This window comes from Prunus mume, linkage group LG5, assembly GCF_029339155.1.
Source record: "Prunus mume cultivar Tortuosa linkage group LG5, ASM2933915v1, whole genome shotgun sequence".
In the NCBI taxonomy this organism is placed as follows: domain Eukaryota; kingdom Viridiplantae; phylum Streptophyta; class Magnoliopsida; order Rosales; family Rosaceae; genus Prunus; species Prunus mume.
The window spans coordinates 15,051,530-15,063,803 of record NC_142702.1 but is presented as its reverse complement, the minus strand read 5'-3'; the positions used below and the strand labels follow the sequence as shown (position 1 = coordinate 15,063,803).

At 38.6% G+C, this 12,274-nt stretch overlaps 3 protein-coding genes across 7 annotated transcripts in view; 1 reads left to right on the top strand and 2 right to left on the bottom strand.

Moving 5' to 3' along the window:
• Positions 1-891: 891 nt before the first annotated feature.
• Positions 892-1,883, bottom strand: LOC148917083 (uncharacterized). The gene is made up of 2 exons (XM_089052363.1): positions 1,235-1,883; positions 892-1,148 (listed from the first exon to the last, which is right to left on the bottom strand). The coding sequence occupies exons 1-2, from the start codon at positions 1,881-1,883 to the stop codon at positions 892-894; spliced, it is 906 nt and encodes a 301-aa protein (XP_088908489.1).
• A 3,461-nt stretch (positions 1,884-5,344) lies between these two features.
• LOC103331342 (protein NUCLEAR FUSION DEFECTIVE 4-like) lies at positions 5,345-8,820 on the top strand. Its single transcript, XM_008233957.3, has 3 exons — positions 5,345-5,947; positions 7,060-7,982; positions 8,072-8,820. The coding sequence occupies exons 1-3, from the start codon at positions 5,639-5,641 to the stop codon at positions 8,592-8,594; spliced, it is 1,755 nt and encodes a 584-aa protein (XP_008232179.2). The 5' UTR covers positions 5,345-5,638; the 3' UTR covers positions 8,595-8,820.
• Positions 8,821-9,502: 682 nt separating this feature from the next.
• LOC103331340 (B3 domain-containing protein Os04g0386900-like) overlaps positions 9,503-12,274 on the bottom strand; it is a 36,285-nt gene continuing 33,513 nt past the window's right edge. For 3 of the 5 annotated variants that reach the window (XM_089053068.1, XM_089053067.1, XM_008233956.3), the window contains exons 3-4: positions 10,468-10,614; positions 9,503-10,069 (exon numbers count right to left, since the gene is read on the bottom strand). In XM_089053068.1, coding sequence (XP_088909194.1) covers positions 9,767-10,069; positions 10,468-10,611 — 447 coding nt within the window. In that variant the 5' untranslated portion in view covers positions 10,612-10,614 and the 3' untranslated portion in view covers positions 9,503-9,766. Of the gene's footprint in view, positions 10,070-10,467; positions 10,638-11,356; positions 11,387-12,274 lie in introns of those variants that run through there. The other 2 variants (XM_089053066.1, XM_016794133.2) reach the window with 2 other exon arrangements.

The window sequence follows — 12,274 nt, the reverse complement described above, 5'->3', positions numbered from 1 at the left end:
GTCACGCTTGGTAACGAAAGTTGTTTTTCTTGATTTTTGACTGCCAATGGAATTTGGTTGTACCCTGAGTAAATGTTAAGAAAAGTTAAAAGTTCATACCCGGCTGTGGCATCCACCATCTGATCGATTTTAGGCAACGGGTAACAGTCTTTCGAGCAAGCTTTGTTTAGATTGACGTAATTGACACAAACTCTCCATTTTCCTTTCTTCTTAGCCACAACCACCACATTAGAGATCCATGTCAGGCACCACACGTCGCGGATGAACCCAACTTCCAGAAGTCTGTCCACTTCGTCACTAATTTGATTTCTCTCTGGCGCGAACCTCATTTGCCTCTACTGGTGTGGTGGCTGGTTAGGGTCCACGTTTAGGTGGTGACATGCGACACTAGGATCAATTCCAGGCATATCCACATGTGACCATGCCAACACTTCATTGTTATTCATCAAGAACTCGATGAGATGCTCCCTTTCGGCATTGGATATGAGGGAGCCACCAATACTTTTCTATTGGGATCAGAAGGATCCAATATCTCCTCCGTTCAATTGTAGGGGGCTTTGGATCATCTTCATGCTCTATTGGTGGGTCCTCCGTTAATTATTGTAATTGCTAGTTCTGTTGCGGCTGCGCTTTGGCTACATTCTTTAGGTCAGTCGCTATGTTGTAACACCTTTTGGCTTTAAGTTGAACCCCTTTGATATCGATAATACCAAGACCATCGTCAGTCAAACATCTCATCACTTAGGATCTGGTTGATGCCTCCCCATCCATTCTATGAATCCAATCTCTTCCCATGATCACAATATAGGCACTCGGAGCGTCCACCACCACAAAAGTCACTAAAAGAGTTTTTCCAACGACTATGACGGGTAGTGTCACGTCTCCTATTACTCATTCCTTGCTGCCCTTAAATGCGAATAGCGGTGTAGGATTGGGCCTGATCCCATTTTCATCCAATTTCATTCTTTTAAAAGTGTTCCAAAACATTACATATGAGCTGATTCCGTCGTCGATCATAACCCTCTTGACTTTCGAGTTTCCAATTTGAAGAGTTATGACCAGTGCGTTGTTGTGGGGAAATTGGATTCCTTCGAGGTCTCGTTGGGTGAATGAGATGATCCCTACCTTCTCCAATGATTGGGCCAATTCTGGTGTTGAAGCAATTTCACAAACACATCTTATCTTTTCAGCTTGTCTTTTCTTGGTCTCGTTTTATGGTATGCACAAGTTTTACTTCGATCTTGTTTCCCTAGGGGTTCAAGTAATGTCGGAGGCATTCGGAAAATTCCTTTGCCTTTGTTTTTGTGGAAAAGTTTAGCCAGACTGACAATAAGTTTGGATGGGGGAGAATTGGTCCTAGCTTGATTGCGGAGACTTCCATTTGGGAAATTTGTCTGTGGCCCTTGGATCATCTCATACGGGTGCTTTGGTGCTGAAATGATTGCGGCGGTGTGCTTTGATAGAGCAAGCTCCTCCTCCTCTAGTATGATGATTCCATCGGCTCGAGCAAGAACCTCCCTTATGTCGAGGGGTGGTGTTTTGACCAGGGACTTATGCATTTTTGTTCCTAGCGTCACTCCCTTGCGGAATGGCAGTGACGTAGTGTGAGAATCATAAGTCTCTAGAGTAGACATTTCCTCCGTGAATTGCTTCAGATAATCTTTGAGGCTCTCACCTGCCTTCAGCTTTGTGCTGAACGACGTCGTGATGTCTTTCTTTCTCCTTTGATTGCACACATATTGGGATATGAAAGCCTTGCAAAGCTCAGTGAAGCTGCCGATGGACTTTGGCTTCAATTGCCTAAACCATGTCAAGGCCGAGCCCGATAGGGTAGATGGGAATAATTTGCACAACAACGCTTCGTCTTCGCTTTCGAGGACCATTTGTTGCTAAAAGTGATAGATGTGCTCGATAGGGTCAGCTACCCCTTCGAATAACTTGAATTTAGGTTGAGTAAACTTTGTGGGCTTCTTAGCCTTCAGAATATCATTGGTGAAAGGTGATTTGCAGATTCCTTTGGCAGCCTCAACAGCTAGTTCGGCAGGTGTCTATGGTTTGTACCCTTTCACAATCTTTTCAATTTGTCTTTCCAAATCGCTGTCTTTGGACATTTTCAATTCCCTCATTTGGTCCTGGTGGTCTTCATATTCATTGTGCTAACCATCGGAGTGGATACTTTCTATGGAACTTCCATCAAATAACTATATCCTCTCTTTCCTTTTGCTCCCCTTGGGGCCTTCCGGATGTGATGTATGGTTGCCCTTGGACTTCTCTAAAGCTTCGACTGCCATCTTCTTCGTTTCACGCAACTCCTTCATTATCTTCTTAAACTAGATGGCTGCGAGGCTGGGTTCTACTTCCTCGGAATTTGATCTAACATCTGCGGATCGAGGATTGGATCGGGCTAGAATGTCTTGTGCAGATTCAACCATTGATTGATTTTGCAAGAGTTCCCACAGATGGCACCAACTGTTGGAGCATAAATTCTTACAACAAGAATGTCTTCCACATGTTCTCGGCTTTACTCCGCACACAAGATAAATAAATCTCCAAGCAACACTCCTTCAAAATCATATGAGAGAGGGATGGGTACCTACAAAAGATACTCCGACACTCTAATGAGTCATTTTTTAAGCAATTCTAAGACTTATCATTTTGGGTAAATTTCACTTTATTACTCACAAGTTTCTCGAAATTATGACTTTGCTACTTAAAGTTTTTTTCGTATCAACTTTGTACCCAAAGTTTGGCTTTTCTACCATTTTCATATATCCATCAGTTATTCCGTCAAATGCTCTGTTAAATGATGATGTGACAATCAATGGTCCCACTTAGATTCACTTACATTGTGTCACGTGGAATAAAAAACTAACTATTAAAAATGGAAAAACAAGTAAAATAATATTTTTTTTTTTCTCCAGCACTAGCACCCATCTCCCACTCCCAAGCCACAACCCAGTGCATGTGAAATCAGATCTGCACCATTACCACTACCCACTATGTATTTTTTTTTTTAATAAAAAAATTCTCATAATAGAAGAAGAAAAAAGAAGAGATTGGTAAGAATGATAAGGGTTCTGAAGATCAGGTAGTACTCTAATGTCCTCAAAAGGTGACTTCATTAGTGGTTGAATTTGCGCAGCGAGGGAGAAGGCGCAAAGCATGGGTGATTTGGTTTGCTGGGGGTGGTGGGAATAGTGGGTTTGGGTTGCTTGGGTTTGCTTCGCCAGAGTGGTTGTCACATCCCGAATCGGCTCCACTATAGCACGATATTGTCCACTTTGGGCCCCCCTGCCCTCACGGTTTTGTTTATGGGAACCCACGAGCAACTTCCCAATGGGTCACCCATCCTTGAATTGCTCTAGCCCAAACTCGCTTAACTTTGAAGTTCCCATGAGGGCAACTTCCCAGTAGGTCACCCATCCAGGATTGCCTAGCCTCAACGCAGCTTAACTTCGAAGTTCCCATGACTCCGAAGCCAGTGAGCTCTCAAAAGGCCCCGTGCTAGATGGAGGTGAGCATGTACATATGAGGCACATCACCCCCTTTCTGTTGGTCGATGTGGGATGTAACAATCCACCCTCCTTAGGGGCCCGACGTCCTCGTCAGCACACTCGCACCACACGACAGAGTGGCTTTGATACCAAATTGTCACATCCCAAGATCGGCTCTGCCATAGCACCATATTGTCCACTTTGGGTCCCCTTTTCTGCCCTTATGGTTTTGTTTTTGGGAACTCACGAGCAACTTCCCAGTGGGTCACTTATCTAGGAATTGCTCTAGCCCTAACTCACTTAACTTCGAATTTCTCATGACTCTGAAGTCAGTGAGCTCCCAAAAAGCCACGTACTATATGGAGGTGGGCATGTACATATAAAACACATCACCCCTTCTCTGTTGGTAGATGTGAGATGTTACAAGTGAGCTCCCAAAAGGCATTGTGCTAGATGGATGCAGACATGTACATATAAAGCACATCACCCCCTCTCCGTTGGTCAATGTGGGATGTTACAATGGTGGTTGGGGTGGGTTTTTCTAGCTGTGAGGTTTGGTCGTTTGGGGTTGTCAACCCTTCATGGGGGCCCACAAGCTCTCATCGACGACGTCCGTTCCTTTCGGTGGGAGGAGAAAGATAGAGGGTGACTGAAAGAGAAATTTGATTTTTGTAATTATTATTTTGCTGAACGAAAAGAAAAAAAAAACCAAAAAACATGACTAAATCGAAGAGAGAAAGTATATAGGAAATGGGGCTGCGCTTGGGTTCATCCGAAGAGAGAGACGGTGAGGAGATGACGGTGTGCATGGAGGAGATGGGGTGCTAGAGTTTGTGGAAGAAGGTTGGGGCGGCTGAGAATGGTTTTTTATTTTTATTTTTAAGTTTATTTATTTATTTACTTATATTTTGTATTTATTTTAAAATTTTATTATTTATTTAATTGTTGATCCACATGGCACAAATTGAGTAGGTCAAAGTCATGTCATGTCATCAATTTTAAACTCATTAACTGCCACATCATAGGTTAACAGAAAATATGACGAAAATACTAGATTGATAGTAAAAGTAAACGTTGTGAATGAAAATGAGAAGAAGAAAACTTTGTGTAGTAAAGTCAGAATTTCGGGAAACTTGAGAGTAGTAAAGTGAAATTTACCCTATTATTTTTCCTCACTTGCAAATCACAATACAAATACAAACGTAACTCATTACAATAATAAAAAAAGAAAGGATCTGGAAACTTGTTAAATTGTGAATTGCTTGCAAAGAGAAATGACTCGTTTGAAATAAAAAGCCAAGTATCTTTTCCCAAAAAAAAAAAAAATATTTGGCAACTTCCTTTTTAACTTAAATAGGCAATATGAAAAGAAAGAGTAATTCAACCATAAGATGCTTTGTCATTAGAATGTCTTTTTCTGTAGTAATTCTATAAGAGTGTTTAACTTTTTATCCATAACCAATAAAACAGAGGAGCTTAAGTTCCTGAAAAATGATGTTGTTTGATGCAAGGAATATCACTTTCCATTCAAAAGGGTCGTTATGATGAACATTTTTATGGGTGCAAATTACAAACTACCTTAAACAAAACTCATCAGCTATATTCTGCTTGCAAGTTGCAACTGCCTTTCAAAATTGGTCCTCTTTGTCCTAACAACCCCTTACACATTAACTCCTCAAAACAAGGCTTAACAAATCATAATCTTAACGCACAAGCAATTTCCACCCACCAAGCCACAACAAATATCCCCATCACTATCCAAAACCCTTTCCTTCCTAACATTTCTTACAGAGAAATATTGCATTGGCAGAATATATATATATATATATATATATATTATATGTATATATGTATATATGTATGTACGTATAGATAAAAGAGCATATACATATATAGATTGTGGAGAGAGAGAGTCATGCATAAAAGTGAGGGCGCCAATAAAAAAAAAACCAAAAAAAGACAATCTAGCAATTGCTAAAATTAGGACATAACAATATCAATCCAATCCAAGAACCTCTAAACCCTTCTTCTCCCTCAAACCCCATAACCCTTGTTTATATCTTTAGATCAAGTGCCCTCTCCCTCCCTTGCAACTTCGGTTTCTAATTCAAAGAATTAGAAATCAAGATTTGGGGCAAGAAATCATGGTTGGGCAGTCAAGAAAATGGATGATACTTGTAGCAGCAACATGGATACAAGCATTTACAGGGACAAACTTTGATTTCTCATCCTACTCTTCTGACTTGAAATCTGTTCTTGGGATATCTCAAGTGCAGCTCAACTATCTCTCTGTGGCCTCAGATATGGGGAAGGCATTGGGTTGGTGTTCTGGGGTTTCTCTCATGTATTTTCCTTTGTGGGCTGTCATGTTCATGGCTGCATTCATGGGTTTGTTTGGTTATGGCCTCCAATGGTTTGTCATTCAAAGACTCATCACTCTTCCTTATGTTCTGGTTAGCTCTCTTCATTTTTTGTCATATATTTTTCTGGGTTTTTTGCTTACATGATAATGTGTTTTTCTTGAAATTTCATTTTTTTGATTTTGTTGAACTGGGTTTTTATTTTTTTATTTATTCTTCTTCTTCTTTTTTTTTTATTTTTTTTTTAAATCTTTAATTTTTGTCTTTTCTTGGGAAGTTAAGGAAAAATTGACCTAAATTTGGTGAACCTCTAACCTCCACATAGAACTACCACAACCGCAAGTATCAACGTTGATGCATTGGTTTCCTTGTCTCCTAACAAATTCAACTATAGAAAGAGACTGTTAGCAATGGTTAGTGAAACAAACACATTCATCATTCAATCTACCAGCTTCTTAAGAAAAAACTTCAAACCATTTAATAAGGTTGTGGACCCATTGAAGACTTCTACAGTCTCCATGCATATATGAACACTAGCTTCTCTACATGTGCTTCCACGCCTGTGAGAGGTTTTTTTATAAAAAAAAAAAATTTCATTTATTTTAGAATTAAAAAAGATAATGGATGGTTGTATTCCATAAAAATAGGATCTATTATCTTATTTTTCTTTTAATTTTACTTTTTTAAATATGAAAAAGTGTGAACTTATCATATTATCCTCATTTAATTAATAATTTCAATTCTTAATGTTTGCATTAACCAAGAGCATTTTTTGGTATTTTGAATGTTTTACCATTCTCTGCCTTTTGCTTTATATATATGAATAAACAAATTATCTAGAAACCTTGTACCAAAACACAATAACGAGAAAGAAAGTGTAAGATAATTAATCAACTTTCTTTTTTCTATATTTTAAAAAGATCAATTCATTAAGAAGAATTAATGATGTAAAAAAGAAAGGATTTTTTTCGATGTCGTAAGGGTGTTATTTGTTTTAGAAGAAAGAAAAAGCTAGCAAAGCTAAATTTAGTGCCACTTATATTATATTTATATTTATATCCAAAATATACAAAAAGACAACGTTAGAGTAAAGCTAGTCCTATTGTTTTCTCATAACAGAAGCTAGCTCAACTTAATCCATTGCAATTGTTCTAATCTCAATCAAGAAGGTGATTACCGTTAATTTTTCTTTTTCGGTTCGGCAGGTATTCATTCTATGCTTGTTGGCTGGATGCAGCATCTGCTGGTTCAACACAGTCTGCTATGTTCTATGCATCAAACACTTCCAAGCGAACCGGGCACTTGCATTGTCCCTCACAGTGAGTTTCAATGGGGTAAGTGCAGCCCTCTACACCCTCATTGCCAATGCAATAAACCCAAATGATGACACCATCTACCTCTTCCTCAATGCTCTAGTACCTCTCTTCACATCCGGTGTTGCTCTCATCCCCGTACTCCGCCAACCGCCGATTCAGTCACTTCCTGCTGATGCCACTGACCGTGACTCCATCATTTTTCTTTGCCTAAACATCCTAGCTGTGATCACAGGCCTATATCTACTCCTCCTCAACTCCCTATCCTCTCATGTATCGAAAGCTCGGATGCTCTTAGTTGGTGCTCTTTTTCTCCTGATCCTACCTTTGTGTCTGCCTGGCATTGCATATGCTCGTGAGTGGGCTCGTAGGAACTTCCCCTCAAGGTTCCCTTCGAACAACTCATTTACCTTCAATTTGGTTGACCCTGATGATCTTGAGCTCCATAAAGTACTCATTGCAGGAAGTGAAAGCACTAATGCCACAAGTGCCACAAATGCTAATTTGCTTGGGATGATAGACACTGAAGGCTTTTTCAGGTGTTTCGAATGTTTTGGGAAGGTGATGGAGAAAGACAGGTTGACAGTGCTAGGTGAAGAGCACTCAGCTAAGCTGCTTGTACGCCGCTGGGATTTTTGGCTATACTATGCTGCATATTTTTGTGGGGGAACAATTGGGTTGGTCTATAGCAACAATCTCGGTCAGATTTCACAATCACTTGGATACAGTTCCCTGACTAGTTCTCTAGTCACATTATACTCTTCATGCTCCTTCTTTGGTCGTTTGCTCTCAGCTGCCCCGGATTTCCTGCATGAGTATGTATCTAGAAAACTAACGCTTTTAACAATTGGAGAATGAGAAAAGCCATATGGAATAAAAGCTAACCTGCCTCTTGGTAATGCAGTAAGATCTATTTTGCAAGAACTGGATGGCTTGCAGTTGCTCTGGTGCCAACACCAATTGCCTTCTTTTTGCTTGCTGCATCAGGCAGTGAGGCTATGCTGCGTGCAGGAACAGGCTTGATTGGGATAAGCTCTGGCTTTGTGTTTTCTGCAGCTGTTTCAGTCACATCAGAGCTTTTTGGGCCAAACAGCGCTGGCGTAAACCATAACATCCTTATCACCAACATCCCAATTGGCTCACTCCTATATGGGCTTCTTGCAGCTCTGGTGTATGATTCCAATGAAGGAAGCTCAATAATAGGGGTGAGCTTGTTAAAGGATGCAACATTGTGCATGGGTAGGTCATGCTATAGGCAGACATTCATATGGTGGGGCTGTATTTCAATAGTAGGGTTAGCTTCAAGCTTATTCCTATTCCTACGGACCAGGACTGCTTACAACCGCTTTGAGAGGAACAGAAATCGGACACAAGTCATGCAATCCTACTCACAGTCCTCCTCACAATCCTCCTCACAGTCCTCTTAGTCTCAAGTTCACATATTTCACATATTTCACATATTTTAATGGTAACTTCTGGAAAAGCTTATAGATGTGTGAGATTTGAATGAGAGTTAAAAACATGACAACATAGATACAAGTGATGAGTATATGCTTCTTTCTCTGACTAGGAAGATAAAGAGATTACATGTAACATAGAACTTAAGATGTCAGAAAGAAAATGTTAGAAAGTTCTGTAGATGGCTTCTTATCATCTCTCACACGTCTGTTTTTGTTGTTAACTTTCTTTTGGGGTATGACTTTCTCATTCTAATCCAAGCGTAGAAAATAGATCTGGTTGCACAGCTTTCCATCATCATACTAAAAACTGAATACTGTTTAATACTATCTTATCCAAGACCATCGGGGATTAAAGCCCGTTCGGTTCAAGGAGTCAATAGCACAAGTAGTGAAGTGGTTAAAAGAATAGATACTTCAAAGTAAATTTACAAAAATATGTGAATGCAAGAACCAGGCATGTGATCTAGTACATAAACTACCCTAACCCTTTACCATATTCCCTTACTACCTGGGCTAGCCCCAAACCTTATGAACCAATTCAACTTTTACTATATAAACTAATCCAATGAACAGGAGTTCAAACAGACTGAGATTGTTTTTGTTCTCTTAAGCTCCTACTCATTACATTTAAGATTTAACTAATGTTCAAAACCTAAACATTCTTATCTAAAGTTGGCATCCTCTTTCAGTTACATCAGAATTTAATTTGTGAAAATTCTGTCCTTCAAGCAATGAACCATGATGGCTACATAAAACCTCCACACTAATCAGAAAACAGAGATCACAATTACTATAGTAGATTATGAGACGTTCAGAAATCATTCCTCAGGTTGTTTGATGCATTTTGAGCAACAGACCAGTTGAACAGTAAGAAATTATTGAAGAGGATTGTTATAAAGTACACTACTAAATTACGTTCTTTAAAGGTATCCGAACAATAATAGATGCTAATGTTACTAAAGTAACGTGTCAAATGACAAAATAACTCCTAGACTAGAACACATGGACTCAAAATCATACAATTATCGCATCCTTAATAGGCTCTGCCAGAGTTCCATCAAATTCAAATCATATTAGCTCCCGAAAGTAATCTCATTCGGGAAATTGACAACATCCAGTAAAAGACAATACGTCATATACTATTCGAGAACAATTGGTGCATCTACATTATCACCATCGAGCTTGTCTAGAAATTCAGATGGGATGTCACCTCTGAGAATTTGGACTCTGAATACTAGCCTAGTACTGCTGCACTCCAGTTGTTCAAACACACATGCATCTCCAACCTTCAAATTGTTGTCAATGGCAAACGCTTTCCAGTTATCAAGCCTTTTGTGGCTGGATGATCCATGATATATCATCTCCCAATTCTTGCCCCGAAATGTGAGAACCGTAGGGATTGAACAGGAAGGTAGTGTTGCACTAAATCTGCCTGGGACCACCTGCTCGAACAAATGATTATTTCAACAAATTAGACTAATTAAAGCGAAGAAAATGATAACCCCAATTTTGAGAATTAGCAATGTACAACATTATTGCCTACAATTGCAAAGAAAAAGAAAGTTTCAGCAGTAGGTGGATTATTTTTCGCTTGAACAAGGCAACCCTTTATTTAAAACTAAGACGTATGTGCAAATTGCCCATGCATTACGCTCATCAAACAAATTGTTACTTCATTGCAATGATCAATTGACAATAATTAAGAGATAGATATCAAACAATTTGATTATGTAATAAAATTGGCAACTATGATCATGTAGACTGGCACCAATGGTTAAGAAATTGACATAAGAGGAAGTCTCACCACCATTTAAACATGGGAAATTAGGGGATAATTTACCAGTTGGTACAGGTGTTCGATATTTGTTTTCGTGAGAACCACATCAAAAAAGGGTTTCCCAGAAAGTGGCCAAAATTCATCCCCTTCCAGTTCAATCACGGGATTTGATGTGAGTAGGTCTCCCATTTGAGGTTCTCCCTTCATCAACTGGAAAATAACAAAGAAATTATCTACAAAAACAATCATAATACTGATGAAAAGATACCCAACATTACAAACAAAACACAAAAAACATCTTATGATGAAAAAGAGGACATGAATTTTAAAGGTTATAGAAAGTTGCAAAGAATTTCACAGAACTTAAGAATTATATGCACTTGAAGTAAAAACTTATTAGAAATAATCCAAAAGGGTGAAACACAATGAAACAAGTCCATGAAAAATATAGAAACTAAAGAGACTAAACATAAAGTTTGTCAATAGACAAAAACAGTATACCCATCTGTTGGGTAGGCCTTATGACATGAAAATTTTAGGCATTTTCTTATGAAATCGACAGCATTCACCGAATTTATACCTACTTTATATGGTTATGGCCTCCCAGAAAAATGGGTTCAGTGTCAATAACAGGAAGAACACACACTTACACGCCAACACCCACCAAAAACTAAGGGTGCTCAATAGAAACAGATATTAAACAAAGGGCTTTATATGAAGAAATCTTATAAGTAATTGAAAAGGCCAGGGATCTGCCACAGTTACAAATCTCCATATAAAGCTTTTATAAACCAGCCAATACTATGTTGTTTGGAGCAAACTGTCTCTATGTCAACATTTGCTCCAACTAAGTTGTTATGCGCCCTATTTGTCACTCACATTGTCTGACATATATAATGATTTTTGTGTTGCTTAATAAATGCTAAGTTTTTCATGTTCCTTCTTTACTTACAGGATGGTTGATCATGGATATGTGTCACAGAGAACTGATGAGGAGCGGAAAAACTGAAGTCAGTACAGACCTATTATTGACCATGATGGGCTCCCTCAGCAGCAATCATGTAACCAGGTACCAGATAATAGTATTATTCCTGGAAAAATTAACCGGTCATGATACTTGTATTCTTCTCTAGTGGGAACTTGTAGGGGAATTACATATTTTTGAGTTTGCAGAAATTGGTTTCTAATCGGAAACTACTACATTATAATCAATTTCTTTTGGAACTTGATTTAATCTCTACTTCATAGTGGTTTCCTACCTTTACTCTCTCACTCTCTCTCTCTGTCCCAATAAATATATAAGTTTTTCAAAAAGTGCCAAGAGGTGCAATTTAAAATAGAAAAACATACAAAATTAAGACTAAGAACACGTTGACTGTAAAGGAAGGGAACATAAATGCGGCCTTAAAGCTCGCAACTTGCCTATATAGATGTGAAATAGATGCAGATACTTGACTAAGCTCATTTCTCTGCTGGGGTTTTACGACTCTTTCTTGCCATGTTAGATTAAGTAAATGGCTCTTAGAATTATAGTTCTTGCCAATAATTTTGAAGAACAACAATGTACTATTTGACATATAATCATATTCTCTGTTTCATCAGTCATTCAAATCTTCTCTTTCAGAAAGTCAAGTTTAGAGAAACTTTGGCGTGTAAAATAGCTGGTCATCTTTTTGAATGAGGGATCATAGTTTCAATCTGAACATTTTGGCGAAAGTAAAAAGGGAAGAATTTCGAAAACTAATGACAGTTCTCATTCAGAATCTAGACCCTTAATTAATCAGTATGCTAAAGCAAAACAGCAATTACGTAGCATTAAGAAGAGAAAATCCACAAATATATTGGCATTTTGCCACGTCGGAATGAACAA